The 14,702-nt window shown below is 45.2% G+C and overlaps 2 protein-coding genes across 2 annotated transcripts; both read right to left on the bottom strand.

The window, feature by feature from the left end:
- Window positions 1-2,566: 2,566 nt before the first annotated feature.
- On the bottom strand, window positions 2,567-4,876 carry stk35l (serine/threonine kinase 35, like). Its single transcript, XM_068742680.1, has 2 exons — window positions 4,384-4,876; window positions 2,567-3,285 (listed from the first exon to the last, which is right to left on the bottom strand). Exons 1-2 carry the CDS (start codon window positions 4,874-4,876, stop codon window positions 2,567-2,569), a joined length of 1,212 nt encoding a protein of 403 aa, XP_068598781.1.
- Window positions 4,877-10,636: 5,760 nt separating this feature from the next.
- arfrp1 (ADP-ribosylation factor related protein 1) lies at window positions 10,637-13,909 on the bottom strand. Its single transcript, XM_068742619.1, has 7 exons — window positions 13,652-13,909; window positions 13,141-13,228; window positions 12,836-12,918; window positions 12,665-12,746; window positions 12,371-12,441; window positions 11,423-11,523; window positions 10,637-11,259 (listed from the first exon to the last, which is right to left on the bottom strand). Exons 1-7 carry the CDS (start codon window positions 13,775-13,777, stop codon window positions 11,172-11,174), a joined length of 639 nt encoding a protein of 212 aa, XP_068598720.1. The 5' UTR covers window positions 13,778-13,909; the 3' UTR covers window positions 10,637-11,171.
- Between the last annotated feature and the right edge of the window lie 793 nt (window positions 13,910-14,702).

Raw genomic sequence — 14,702 nt, 5'->3', positions numbered from 1 at the left:
AGGAAAACCGACTGTACGTGGGATAAACAGTATACTGCAATAAAAGAATGGACGCGTCACACAGGGAACAACGGGTGGCCCCGCATGCAGCCTCTGGAGCGATTCAGAGGGCGGGAAGAACCAGCCGGGCGTGGCCGACCCCCGATGTTCCACCACTATGTGCAAAGGGAGAGTCGCACAAACAGCTCCAAGTTATCTGAACATTTGAGACGACCAAAAAAAATAATAAAATGTAGATCCAGATGTCCTGTTAGGGAAACGCAGACGACTGATGATACGCGGCTGCCAGGAGTGAGTTTAGAAGTGCTCCACGTTTATTTGGTACCAAGTAGCTCCAGGCAAAGTGGCGGTGGCGACGACATCCTCACAGTGTCACAAAACGGAATGCAAAGCGCGTCCATCCCTTCCTGAATGGCAACTGTAAAAACGGGTTTCATTTCTTCGACTGCTCGGGTTGTAGCAACGCAACACGCGGCGCCGCCGCCCGCCGGACCGCTAACAGAGCGTCCTACTTTCTCCAGACGTCAGTTCTTTCATTGAGGCTCGGCTACACCAGTTCACCCACGCATCCGACACGCATCCGACCGCACAGCAGACCAACCGCCACGTTTCCCGGCTTTATCATTGCAACATTAACATTCAGGCCCAGAACCGGGAGATGACTTCACTGTAAACGAGACCAATAACAGCGCAGTCCATCCAATGACTCTCCCCCCCCCCCCCCCCCCCTCCTCGTCTTCAGACTGAAATGCAGGGACCCTCAGAAGGACGCAGCGGCTCCAGACAAAAACCAGCCTGCAGAAAAAAACAGAAGAGATAACAGCTTTTTATTTTGGGCGATGAGATTTTACAGACAGAATAATAAACGCCCGAGTTTACTGATCCTACCGATGGTAAACATTAACGCCCCCAGTGGTGGCGTACATTTTCAGGTGCTATAAAGACTACATAAAAAAAAAAAAAATCATTCGGCAGCTGAATGGTGTTGAAGACGCTGGAGGAGTCAAAGGTCACCCTCACTGCACCGTCGCCACGGGAGAGGTGAGAACACGCCCCCCCCCCCCCCCGTGTTACGGGTCGCTCCTCACACGAGAATAACTAAAGCCGACATAGAAGCCAATATCGAGTAACTGGAGCGTGAGGTGAGGTGGGAAGAATCGTGATGAGGACACAGGCCTGCTGTCAATCACACTCAGGGGGGGGGGGGGGGGGGGGGCTTCCAGATATCCTGGGAGGTCTTCCACGTCGCGTCAGATCAGCACTCAGCATGTCGGACAGCATTTCAGCGTGTAAAACGAGGATTACCCTGCAAAGCAAACGGCTCTTTGTTTGGTCCGACCCGCAGCGCCATGAGACGAGACGGCGTGTTGATGCGCAGAACCGGGCGCAGCCGGCGCACGCGGTTACGTAAGCGACTTATGGAAGGCTCAGGCAGGGATTTGGCGCTTTGTCCTGCGGGCAGCAGAGACAACATGTCCCACGCTGACTTGTCAATTTGATGCAGCACCGGAACCGACGGGTTCGGATGCCCGTCAGTCCGAATCTATCAAAGCGGCGATGATTTATGAGCTCATTGATTAGAATGAACACGAGGATATCAAATCTTCTGGGTCTGGTCTAAATGGTTTTGAGCTGCTGAAGCTTCTTTTCTGAAACCTGTGGGTCAGTGGTCAATCTGCTGTGGGAGGGTACGGGTTAGCTAGTTACTTAGCTAGCTAGTTAGTTAAAGCAAACAGCTGATAATTCATGTGCGCCCCCAACTCTGTCCTTTGTACCTTTTTAAGCGACGACTCGTTGTGGTCGGTAGGCAGACCTGCGGATTTAATGACTCTTCCAGAACCTGAGGATAAACGCCCACGCGTCTCTCTCCCCCCCCCCCCCCCCCCACACACACACGCACAGATGATGTAACAGCAAACAAAGGTCTGCCCCAAAAAACAAAAAGAGGCATGCAGTGAGAACGCCACGCTCTGTTTTTATTATGCTCAGGTTGTCCGTCTCAGCCGTCTCACTGTGCAGCGATGCGAGACATCAATGCCTTCTTAATCCTTCACTTTCACACCATGAACATGTCAAAACACCTCAGAGCGCTTTACTGACAGTCGTCAACAAGCAGGCCTGAACAGATTGGCTGGCAGATAATCTGAGACAAGCGGGGGGCAACAACGGAACAACTCGAATGTCGATGAGAAGTCTGGTGAAGTTTCTCAGGTCACAAAACCTTTGTGAGGCTCGCCGGAGACCCGAGACACTAAATGATATTCACAGTCTCCTTTTATCAACGTTAGAGGCCTTAGTTTGCTTGACTTATGGGGAATGTGTGCAACAAAACTTCAGGGAAGCGCGCAGCGAACTGCCTGCTGATCTCGTTTATCGGCGCTCGGAAACGCGCAAACCGCTTCGGATTTGAGACTACAGCTCCGAGTTTCAGCCGTTTTACGACTTGAGAACCAACGACCATTTTCTGCAGCTGTACAGGAACGTCAAAATGTTGTTTTGGGGACTCGGAACAAATCGCCAGCAGGAAAAAAATAAATAAAGTTGAAGCACCTGCCAAACCGAGGGTTCATGTGGTGTACGTAACCTGGTCCATTCTGGCCTGCAGCTCGAAAGCGCTGGGCCGGTCCAGCGGGTTGACGGCGAGCATGTCCTGCAGCAGCCTCCTCACGCCGTCGGACATGCACGACCTGCGTTTCTGTGGGATGTTCAGCACCATTTTCGGGTTCTCCAGCAGCGCCTCGCCCACCGACACAATGTCTGCTCCTTGCCTCACGTACGTCCCCAGCAGCTCCCGCTTGGACTCCGCATCAATGAAGGTAATTCTCTCCAGCATGGCCCAGATGATGATCCCGAGGGCGAATATGTCAGCCTTGGCGGTGTAGTGGCCCTCCCACACCTCCGGAGCCATGAAGAAGTCTGAACCGCACGCCGACGACAACCAGAACTTGTTGACATTGACGCCTTTGTTCTTGTCTTCCCCTTCTTTGCCCTCGCCGGTGTCGGCGAAGCCCGCGCAAACTTTACTCAGGCCAAAGTCAGCCACCTTGAGAACCGCAGCGCCGGACCTCTCCGAGATGAGGATGTTGTCCGGTTTGAGGTCTCTGTGGACGACGTTGTTCTCATGCAGGAAGGCCACGGCGCTGGTCAGCTGGAGCATGAAGCGCTCGTTGGTTTGAGAGTCCGGCTGCCGGGACAGGATGAAGTGATTGAGGTCGCCGCCTTCACAGAACTCCATGATGAACCAGAGGTAGCAAGGCTCCTCTGGAAGGCCCAGAACCCGCTCACCTGGAACAGAAACACGTGGTGACGGTCACAGCGAAAAGTATTACATACAAGATACAAGACGTACTGTAGCAGCAGTAACACACCAGCAGTAACACACCACACAACAGCAGTAACACACCACACACCAGCAGTAACACCACACACCAGCAGTAACACACCACACACCAGCAGTAACACACCACACACCAGCAGTAACACACCACACAACAGCAGTAACACCACACACCAGCAGTAACACACCACACAACAGCAGTAACACCACACACCAGCAGTAACACACCACACACCAGCAGTAACACACCACACAACAGCAGTAACAGCACACACCAGCAGTAACACACCAGCAGTAACACACCACACTAGCTGTAACACACCACACACCAGCAGTAACACACCACACACCAGCAGTAACACACCACACACCAGCAGTAACACACCACACTAGCTGTAACACACCACACACCAGCAGTAACACACCACACTAGCTGTAACACACCACACACCAGCAGTAACACACCAGCAGTAACACACCACACACCAGCAGTAACACACCAGCAGTAACACACCACACACCAGCAGTAACACACCACACACCAGCAGTAACACACCAGCAGTAACACACCACACACCAGCAGTAACACACCACACACCAGCAGTAACACACCACACACCAGCAGTAACACACCACACTAGCTGTAAAACTCCATTTTTGTTCATTTATGTTTGGACCCACCCCCCACCCCAGCGAGGCGGTGTCATGGCGACAACAACACTTTAAGTCACATTTGCTAAAGTGCAAACACGTCCTTCTTCTAGTCCACTGATAGCATTACGTAACTGAAAGCTAATCCAGTTCAGTTAAACTGCATGCTAGCATGCTATGACGTAACTGCGACCCAACCACTCTGGTCACCGACGGGACCGTTAGCAGAGGAACCGCCTCCCATTTTGGATACCGGGTTAAAACGACAATTAAAGGAAATCCTCGGTAGGATAACCCGGAGGCTCCACTGAATTTGCTGCTACGAGATTAGCCATTGATCCGCGTGTGCTACGGTGACTCGGCTCAAACGGCTAAGCTAAGCTAAGCAGCCTCACCTTTCAGTGACGTCTCCACCAGACGCAGGTACTGTTTGGACCTTTTGTTGCCGTGACTCATTTTCTGGGCCATCCCGTTCCTCTGCAGCACGCACTCCTCCAGCTGCACCACGTTTGGATGCCGTTTCTCCAGACTTGTCAGCGCCCAGAACTCCTGCAACGCGAGCTCCACGTTTTCCGGCGCGTCGCATCGCAGTTTCTTCACGGCAACTTTAGCACCGGACCTCCGGGCGACCGCTTCGTACACCACTCCGTACGCGCCCCTCCCCACCTCCCGCAGGAGGTTGTAACGGGGCGCCATGACCCTCAGCTCCGACTTGTCCCGTTTGAGCAGGCCAGCGTCCCCCTTCTTGTCATAGTCCTCTTCCGTGTTCCCGACGCTGAGGCACCGCAGCACGCCGGAGCCGTCGGCTCGCGCTCCGGGTTGTGGTGTGCTGCAGGCTCGCGCGCTCCTCGTTCTTCTTCGCCAGTTATCGCCACCGATCGTATCCATGATACGTCACAGCGAATCCTTCAAGACTCAGTCACGAAACAGACCAATATCAACATTCTGTGCACATCCATTCGATTCCTCGCGTTTGAATGAAGAAAACAGGAAAGAAAGCGACTTCCCAAAAGTAGGTTGAAAAGAGGCGGAGTCTCAACCGGAGGACGGCAAGAGTCGCAGAACAAATATAACAATATCCGGTCGGGACCTTCAAAATAAAACACCTCAGCGTTACACAGGACCCCCGCTACTGGCCTGATGTTAAAGAAAATTAAACTATATAATTAAACTATACACATGACTGATGATGATGAATATATTTATTAGATAGAATGTTAGAGTACAAGTACAGTCACACAGTAGCATGTATTACAGTACAAATAACGTCAAACATCCTGTCTAAGAGGAGCATTTCAAAAAAGCCCTTGCGGGCTTGTTTCCGTTGAAAGTCCTTCGTACATAAATCATCCACAAATAACAATACAAATAAAAATAAAACCAATATTAAATCACGCAATTGATGCAACGTAACATTAGAAAAACAAAAATAAAATGTTATTACACCGCCAGTGCAAACTAACAATTAATCTAAAATAAATTACACCACTGATGCAAAATGACAATAAATAACTTACATAAATTACAATAAATTACTAAAGCAATTAATACGTGCAACATAGGTGGACAAAAAAAAGGAGGGGGGGTTTGATCCGGAGAGAGTCGTGATGACTATCTCCGTTTCTGTCCCCCTAAAAGGTGTATTTTTAGGGCCTTTTTGAAGGAGGCCAAAGAGGTGCATGTTTTGAGGGCGGGAGTCAATCCGTTCCACCCTTGGGTGGCCGTATTGTAGAAAGATGATTTACCCATGTTAGTCCTATAGGAGGGGGTAATCAGGTTGTTGTTTGAGCTCCCTCTAGTGTTGTGGCTGTGGGTGTCACTAAATCTGTGGAGGTGTTCCGTCAGGTATGCAGGGATTGAGGGGACTGAGGGCAGAGCTGCATTGACTATTTTAAATGCCAATCCCATTTTGAGTTGTTTAACCCTGTCTTCTACCCTGAGCCATTTTAGGCTAGCAAAATGTCCAGGAAGAAGGTGGGTTAAGGGCCCCAGATTGAGGAGTAGCCGAATCAGTTTGTTTTGGGAGGTTTGGAGCCTGGTTTTCAGGGACATTTTGATGTTTGAATACCAGGAGGTGCTAGCATAGTCAAAGAGGGGCTGAACGAGGGCTCCAGCAAGCGTCCGGAGAGCACTTTTGTTGACAAAAGCAGACATTCTGCCCAAAAATCTTGTTCTCTGATTGACTTTTCTGATCACCTTAGTTGCCATACTATCGCCAGACAGGTATTTGTCAAGAACACAGCCCAAATAGGTAATCTCTTCTTTGCTGGAGATGACTGTATTATCGACTGTGACCTTGAAATCATTACCATTTATCTCACGTAGAGAGTGTTTAGACCCAAAAAGAATCAATTCGGTTTTACCAAGATGTAGTGACAGTACGGATTCTGGTGAGCTCAGAGCTGAGAGCCTCCTCAACCTGCACTTTGTCCTCTCCCGAAATCAGGAGTGCTGAGTCATCAGCAAACAGGAACAATTTGCAGTTACAGGCAGCATTCATGTCGTTAATGTATAGGAGGAACAGTAACGGCCCCAGAATGCTGCCTTGAGGAACCCCGCAGCTTACCGGGAGGGACGAGGACAAGGTTCCGTTTATGTCTACCATTTGTTCTCGTCCCTCAAGGTACGATTTGTACCTGTGTATAGTTTAATTTAATATACTGTAGCTCTAGTCTCGCTCTCTGTGTATGTGTATGTGTGCGTGTGTGTGTGAAATAAAACCCCATTACACGCATTCATTTTTATCATACATAAATGGATTACCTTTAATTCACAAATATCACTACTTCCGGTATGTTTTACCTTCCGTGGGGTGATGACGTCATTCAAGAGTTCAGATGTACCATTATGTAAGGACATGGGGTTCCGAAATTATTTGTCGTCTACTTCACTTGTCGCCGACAAGTTGTCGGTGAACATATGATTGTAAAACGACCTGAAACAGATGAATGTAACTTCTGCCTGTTTTTAAGTGGCATAAATGTCTTTAATTTAACTTCAACCGAGGTGAAACGTGACGTAGACTTCACGTAGAAGCGGCCGACAGGTTAGACTTGCAACGAATGACACCGGCCGATCAAACGTTTCGATTAGGATGAAGTCATTCGAAGATTAACGGGATTTCACACCACCATCGTTTGCAGCTGTTTTACCCGAACCGATTTCACGTATATTTATCAATCATGACTGTTTAATAGCTGTTGGTGATTTTAAGTTAATAAGTAAGTAAGGGGGGACAGTGTCAGTGACCATCTTGTAATGATTATGATTTAAAAAAAGGTGGGGCCAGACAAACGTATAAGAATTAAATTATTCTATCTGCTCCTTTCTAATCATGGACATGTTCAAAGTAATGAAAGTGTGTGTAAGGTGGAATGTTGTGAATGCATTTTCATGAAAAAAGAATGAATAAATAGAAACAAACAAACACATTTATGGAGAACATGAATTCATTTAAAACATCAAACGGGTCAGTGCTGACCCTCACACTAGAAGAAGTTAATTTGTATCCATAAAACCGCTGAGAAGGATATATTCTGAATAAAATTAATTAAAAATGTCTACAAAATATTCCTGTAGACCTTTATTAAACAACTCGTATTCATTTCCTGCAAACATATTCTCAACTGTTTGCGTGTTATAATAAGTGATGTTATTACTTATACTATACTATTATGTCGGCAATGATAACAAAAACGAGGGGGAAAAAACAATGAGAGAAATTACCGTTAACCGGAACGAGTCCGTCGTGGACGTGCGGCAGCGTTGTCTCCCGGAACCGGAGCTCGACGGAAATCGATCAGCTAAACTAACACTTCCTTAAGGAGTCAGTAGCATATTTACAGACGACAAAACCGAATCCGTATCTGGGATTCAACCCAGCTGGTTTCCCCGGTTTTACCGACCCGCCGATCATGAACCAAGTGTGGTTGGCAGAACTGCCATTTCTCGTCGATGTCATCTTGTTCCACTGAAGAGCCTCCAGGGAAAAGAGCAGCTCGGGCCACAACTTTACGCACAATTAAAACACATTCTGTGCGTTTATGTGTGTCTTTGAAACACAACTACACGTAACTTCAATGGAATTAAATAAATTTAAACTGTGATCTAAACGGGGGAAATATGTGTGTGATTATTCTCTGAAACACTAAGTTACATTCAGGTAACACTGAATACTTGTTGTCCCCTTATATTCCACCATGATACAGGCTGTGAAGGGGGGGGGGGGGGGGGGGTGTCTCCATCCTGTATAAGAACCAATCAGAATGTTCCGTTGACCCTTTTTATAAACAAAATAAATGAATCTCCATTAATGGACAGTTGTGATGGAGGCTGTTGCAATATAATATTGAATTATCAGGCATAATTGACCTAAATTTTAACTCGAATAGTGGACCAGCTGTTTGTATATTTTTCTGCCCTCAGTGGAAACAGATTAACACTCTGGTTGTAAGGCTACAACTAAACACACACCTTCTTCCTGTCAAGGAAAACCCAACAGAGGACTTGTTTTGCTCAGGATTTACTTTATTTATTTATTTTTTAATCTGGGCCCTTAAAGATGTGCTGTAGGAAAAAACAACAGTAAATCTTTGACAGACTGAAGTTTTCAGTAGCAGCATCTGTAGCAGAACTTCTCTTGACAAAGATCAGCTACATTTGAATGTCCTGTAAATGCAGAAAAACAAAATGTCAGAGACACAAGAAGGAAATGAAGCCTCCTGTCTGAAAGAATGAGAGAAGGTGGGACTTCTCTGGAGGCTGAAACTTAGAGGAACAACATTTTCTTTCATTCCTAAAGAGACAAACATCCGTTGAGCAGTTCAGACATTCCAGGAAAATTAACAGCTTCGGTTTCAGGAAACCTTTTGAGGTAGAAAAGTAGAAAAGACTAAACTGTCCAGCCTTTGATTCAATGATGAAATGAAAAGAAAAGAAAAGAAAAGAAAAGACCCCCCATTCTTTTAGATCAATTAAGACAGGATTGTCGTTTTCTTCACTGACCTTGAATTTGATCAATGGCTCCTTTATCTCCGTGATGGCATCCTCTATCAGAATGTGCAGCATGTCAACCTGTAAATAAATTAGAGAAGGAGTTCAGCTCAATGATTGCAGTAAACGTGCTGTTATAACCAGTGAATAACAACAACTAACTCTCTGTTGAACATTAGAAATCAAACTACAATCAACATGACATATTTAGTGTGTTTTAGATTTTATTTCAGTCTCCTCCAGCAGGAACAAGTGGAGAAAAGTAGAAAAGACTAAACTCTCCAGGCTTTGATTAAATTATGAAATGAAAAGAAAAGAAAAGAAAAAACACCCCCCCATTCTTTCAGATCAATTACAGTAGGATTGTTGTTTCCTTCACTGACCATGAATTTGATCAATGGCTCCTTCATCTTCTTCACGACATCCTCTGGCAGCCTGTTCAGCATGTCAACCTGTAAATAAATTAGAGAAGGAGTTCAGCTCAATGATTGCAGTAAACGTGCTGTTATAACCAGTGAATAACAACAACTAACTCTCTGTTGAAGATTAGAAATCAAACTACAATCAACATGACATATTTAGTGTGTTTTAGATTTTATTTCAGTCTCCTCCAGCAGGAACAAGTGGAGAAAAGTATGAAATACTAAACTGTCCAGGCTTTGATTCAATGATGAAATGAAATGAAATAAAATTACATGAAAAGAAAAGACACCCCCCCACCCCCATTCTTTCATATCAATTAAGACAGGATTGTTGTTTTCTTCACTGACCATGAATTCGATCAATTGCTCCTTAACCTCCGTGATGGCATCCTCTGGCAGCTTGTTCAGCGTGTGATCCTGTTAATAAATTAGAGAAGCAGTGTTCACCTCAATGATTCCAGTAAACGTGCTGTTATAACCAGTGAATAACAACAATTAACTCTCTGTTGAATATTAGAAATCAAACTACAATCAACATGACATATTTAGTGTGTTTTAGATTTTATTTCAGTCTCCTCCAGCAGAAACAAGTGGAGAAAAGTATGAAAGACTAAACTGTCCAGGCTTTGATTCAATGATTAAATGAAATGAAAATAAAATAAAAGACACCCCACACCCCCATTCTTTCAGATCAATTAAGACAGGATTGTTGTTTTCGTCACTGACCATGATCAGTAGTGCAACAATCGATGCTCACACGTCATGCACATTGTTAGATCCACCGGATTGTCCTTTGACGGGACTGAATGATGACAGGTTACTGTTGCTGCAGGACATGTGACACCATGCTGTTGTCCTGTTCAGGTGCATTTAGACGGAACAAAAACTAAATCTTAAATCATGATAATGACAAAATGGTGAAGATAAATTGTGTGTGTATATAGATATATATACTCAGATATATTTTTATCTTGTTTCATTTCAAGACAATTAATTCACGAGAGTAAAACTGCACGGAAACATTTCCATGAAGACGAGGCTTGTGAGTTCGGTGTGGAGGATCTCGACCGGTCTGATCTCAGCCCCAGCCAGCGCCTTTGACTGTACTTGTTCTGCTCTAACGTTCTTTCTAATAAATATATTCATCATCACCTCACAAAGGTTCTTCTGGATGGACGGTCAGAAATTCCCACGGACACAGAAATCTGTTGAAGTCCTTCATTTAAGGGTGGAGGTTATTTATTGAACTTACAATGGCAGGTCATGAACTTTCCAGTTGGTGTCAGGACTAAGTGTTGGAATACTTTTCTCGATCAGGCCAAGACCGTCAGATCGATCGAATTCTCAAACGCAGCTAATACCGGTACTTTATCTGTCTACGAGGATGACGCTAAATTACACGACACATTTCAGTTTAACTTCAAAAATATGAGCAGAGATTGTTCAGTAAGCAAACAGAGAAGATCTATAAATGACGGTTGGGTCCACTTCAGATGGGAACCGCTTCTGTGCTGCGACCACACTGCAGGGTTAACGGTCTCCTCAGAGACGAAGCGACAAACACTGACACCCAGTGGAAGAGACAGGCGTCCATAGAAAGCACGTCACAGACTAGCGTCTGGTGGTAAACACACTGTAATGAAGTTCAAACTTCAACGTCACAGCAAACACGAGGAGAGGAAGGAAAGACGTCAGCTCCTGGGTTTACGTGGAATGTCCTTGAGGAAAATCGGGGCCCCCAATGAGGCACTGAGACTCCTGATGGCTCCTTACGTGATGTCCTTCTGTCTGGGGGGCCTGTGGATGTTTCTGATCACACACTTCACCATCCACTCAATGCCCTCGTTCACGCCGTCCCTGTGTCAAAGCAACGCGACAGTTAGCGTTCCCTTTCTGATCGGTGAACGGACATAAGCAGAAGGAAAACATGCTTCCACTCAACAAATGACTTCATCGTTGCTTAGGTTGAAAATGTGACAAAAGTAAAAGGGATGTTTCACGCCGCTGTCAGCAGTCTTACCCCGTGAGGGCGGTGCACGGCTGGACCAAGCAGTCTCTCCGGCCAATCTTTGGAGCCAAGTCACTGAAGGACGTTTTAATGTCTGGCACTGACAGACAGTTCTGAGAAGACAAGAGACACGACATCTGATGGCTGCAGTAGAGACAGAACAGTTACAACCACCAAGTCACGCCAATGAGTCTGTCCGATAAAGTTCTAGATGAGACCTGAGAGGACACGGTCGCTCTGACAGCGTGACTTGTAGCATGGTGTAATCCTTGAAATGGCTGAACTCCCATCTTTTCTCAACATTTACATAATTAATATACAAGAGTCTCTTCCCAGTTGACGCTGATCTCAACGTCAAACATCATTCATTGGGATTTCAAGGCACAGGGTAAGAGCTGTGGTGGAGGCCCTCACATCAGCATCGACGTGCCCGACTCCCTCTGCTGGTGGATCACTGACTTCCTGACGGACCGGAGGCAGCATGTGCGGCTGGGAACGACGGTCTCGGACACTCGGACTATCAGCACCGGCCCCCCCCCAGGGATGTGTACTGTCCCCCTGGCTCTTCTCCTTGTACACCAACTGCTGCTCCTCCAGCCATCAGTCCACTTAATAATTCTGTCCCGGACTCTTGAACATTTTACGACCGGTAACTGGCAATGTTCTGTTTGCACTGCTGCTAATACACATCTGTGTATCCTCTCGTGATGCTGCTGTTTTTGTGATGTGTTCTGTACTTCTCTACGTCACAGAGAAAACATCCTAGTCTGTGAACCCTCATTGGCAATAAACTACTTCTGATTCTAATTCTGAAGACATTCGGTTTTGCCCTTTACTCCTGTCCATGGGGTCAACAGCAACACTGTGCTGGGTCAGAACTCCTCCTTCACCATTTGGATAATGTGTGATAATCTGCGTGTTAAAATGAGCCTGCATCAGCCGAAATAGATCATTCAGTACCGGTACATCCTGCTTGTTGGCCAGCACCAGGAGCGGGACGCCCTCCAACACTTCGCTGCTGATCATTTTCTCTGGAGGATATCAGAATGAAAATGATTGATTGAGCAACTGGTAAAAAAAATGTTTCCAACATGACTGAATACTGACAAATATACCTTCTGATAAAGGCTTCTCGCTAGTTGCTTATCATGACATCCACAGAGACAACAATAGCTGTTGATTTTAATACACCAGGAAATCAATCTGCACTGTCTGTTGCCAGGGTTACGTTCGATATCAGACTGCGTGACTCACCAAAAGCCTCCTTTGATTCTGGCAGGCGTCCTTCATCGGTTGAATCAATCACATAGATGACTCCATGGCACTCAGCATAGTACTAAATATGAAAAATACGAGCATGAAGTAAACATCAGAGCAGTGTGTGTGTGTGTGTGTGTTGTTGTTGTTGCCTGACTTTTCACTCACTTTGTCCCACAGAGACTGGAGCTCCTCCTGACCTCCCAGATCCCAGAACATCAGTCGAGCCTTTCCCACATCGATTGTTCCAACTGAGAAGGAAAATGAGAAATGAATGAGAAAAGACAAGGAAATGAAGACGCACAGCAACGGGAAATAAAAAGGAACTGACTTCAGTTGAGATAATAATTACAAGCATCACAATTCTACTGACTTTACCCAAATGAGTCCAGACAGAACCCGAGTGATTCATTTGAGTAAACAGCTGAAAGCTCTCTGATCAACCCAGAGTAGTAACCGTGACAACTACTTACTGTTCAGACCTACTGTGGTTGTGATCTTTGACAGATTCATGCCCTTGTAGTTCTTACTGAACTTTGTCTTGGTTTGTTCCAAAAAGGTCTGCAGAAAAAGGACAAGAGTGCCGTGAAAATGCAAATCACTGCCACCGAAACAAAACCTCTGGGACTCCAATCCCGAAGTAATTCTGTGAAGTTTTAGCCCTGTGTTTTACTACAGTCTGCAGCAGTACTTAGGGATGAATGCAGGAAAGCAGATGTATAATTTATCTGGTGAACATGTTGCTGCCAGTAAAGCTAATATTGAGCGAGGCTCATAAAGTGCATGAAATGCGAGCATTTACCGCAACTAGCTCTTTTTGAGGGTTTATACTCAGTGTCCTTTCGGCCCTTCTAACCACGGGCGGTGACGTACTTGGGTATTTCGACAGGTTTTCGCTAATAACGACAAATACATAGATTCTACAAATTACAATATCATGCAGGGCAGTCCAGGTGTGATCAATTCATACAATATCTTCATTACCGTTTTCCCAGCGTTGTCCAGTCCCAGTATCAAAACACAGTATTCGTCCTTTTGGAACATGTACTTGTACAGTCCAGACAATAAAGTGTACATCGTCGAAACAATTTTAAACAGCACAGCTAGCATGAATTAGCCTATAAAAAGGGCAAACGCAGCAACTCGCGCCACCGGGGCGACATTCTAATCAAAGTAAATTCATAAATAAGCGCGAAATTATAACTGAAAATGCATAAAACAAGTTAAGAAAAATCGTTTAAAGCTATCTTCCTGCTGTACACAGAAGGGATGCGACGTGTGCGCTAAACAGGAAGAAGGCCTTTAGGAATTGTGGGAATTGACGTTCGCGATCTTTCGTTGTAGCATGCTTGCTACGGGTTGTTTATTCCAATAAAACTACATTTCACAGAAAGCACTTTTTCATGCCAAAGAAACGCTCCTCCCTAAACTTTAAAAAAAAATCATTAACAGGAAGTCGGAATATTATTTATTTATAAAAAGAGAATGACATACAAAAGGTATACAGGTGAAAAAAAGGGTTTTAATGGTACAGCCAGTTCGTTTTTATTTTCCTTTTGATTTGTCAATTTGTGAAGTAATGTTCCATTGCTCTTTGAAAAACGACAAAAAAAACTTTATTAATTCGCTTTTATGGGTGGACGTTTTTTTCAGTAATGTGATCAAATAAAAAATAATAAAAGAAACACTTTTCTTCCCCCTTTAGAAAATTGTGGAAGCCAAAAATGATATTTTCCCATACAAGACAGAAAACACGTCAGTTTCCATAAGAAGACATTAAGGAGATGTTCAATAATGAATCTGAAATAATTAAAGAAGTATGAAATACTCAGAATATGAGAAACGGTCAACTTTTCAAATAAACAAACTAGAAAAGCACTCAGAGAGCACAGACCTCCCCCAAGCAGCTCATTCCCCTCCTAACTGGATCTACACCGTCCACATGGTGATCTGGATCAGCACCAAAAGGTTCTAGATTGTTCTTGGTATCTTTATACACTAACCATGAAAAGTCAAAGTGAATCAGAGTTGATTT

Source organism: Brachionichthys hirsutus, chromosome 8 (assembly GCF_040956055.1).
Source record: "Brachionichthys hirsutus isolate HB-005 chromosome 8, CSIRO-AGI_Bhir_v1, whole genome shotgun sequence".
In the NCBI taxonomy this organism is placed as follows: Eukaryota; Metazoa; Chordata; class Actinopteri; order Lophiiformes; family Brachionichthyidae; genus Brachionichthys; species Brachionichthys hirsutus.
Note: the sequence above shows the minus strand (reverse complement) of the source record. Positions and strands in the feature narration are given on the sequence as shown.

Excerpts from the sequence above, each read along its gene's own strand:
- arfrp1 (XM_068742619.1), bottom strand. The coding sequence starts at position 13,777 with ATGCTAGCTGTGCTGTTTAAAATTGTTTCGACGATGTACACTTTATTG. Across the intron at positions 12,442-12,664 it reads AGAATCAAAGGAGGCTTTTG|AGAAAATGATCAGCAGCGAA; the intron begins GTGAGTCACGCA and ends GATATCCTCCAG. Across the intron at positions 11,524-12,370 it reads CCAACAAGCAGGATGTACCG|AACTGTCTGTCAGTGCCAGA; the intron begins GTACTGAATGAT and ends TTGTCTTCTCAG.
- stk35l (XM_068742680.1), bottom strand. The coding sequence starts at position 4,876 with ATGGATACGATCGGTGGCGATAACTGGCGAAGAAGAACGAGGAGCGCG. Across the intron at positions 3,286-4,383 it reads GGTGGAGACGTCACTGAAAG|GTGAGCGGGTTCTGGGCCTT; the intron begins GTGAGGCTGCTT and ends TTTCTGTTCCAG.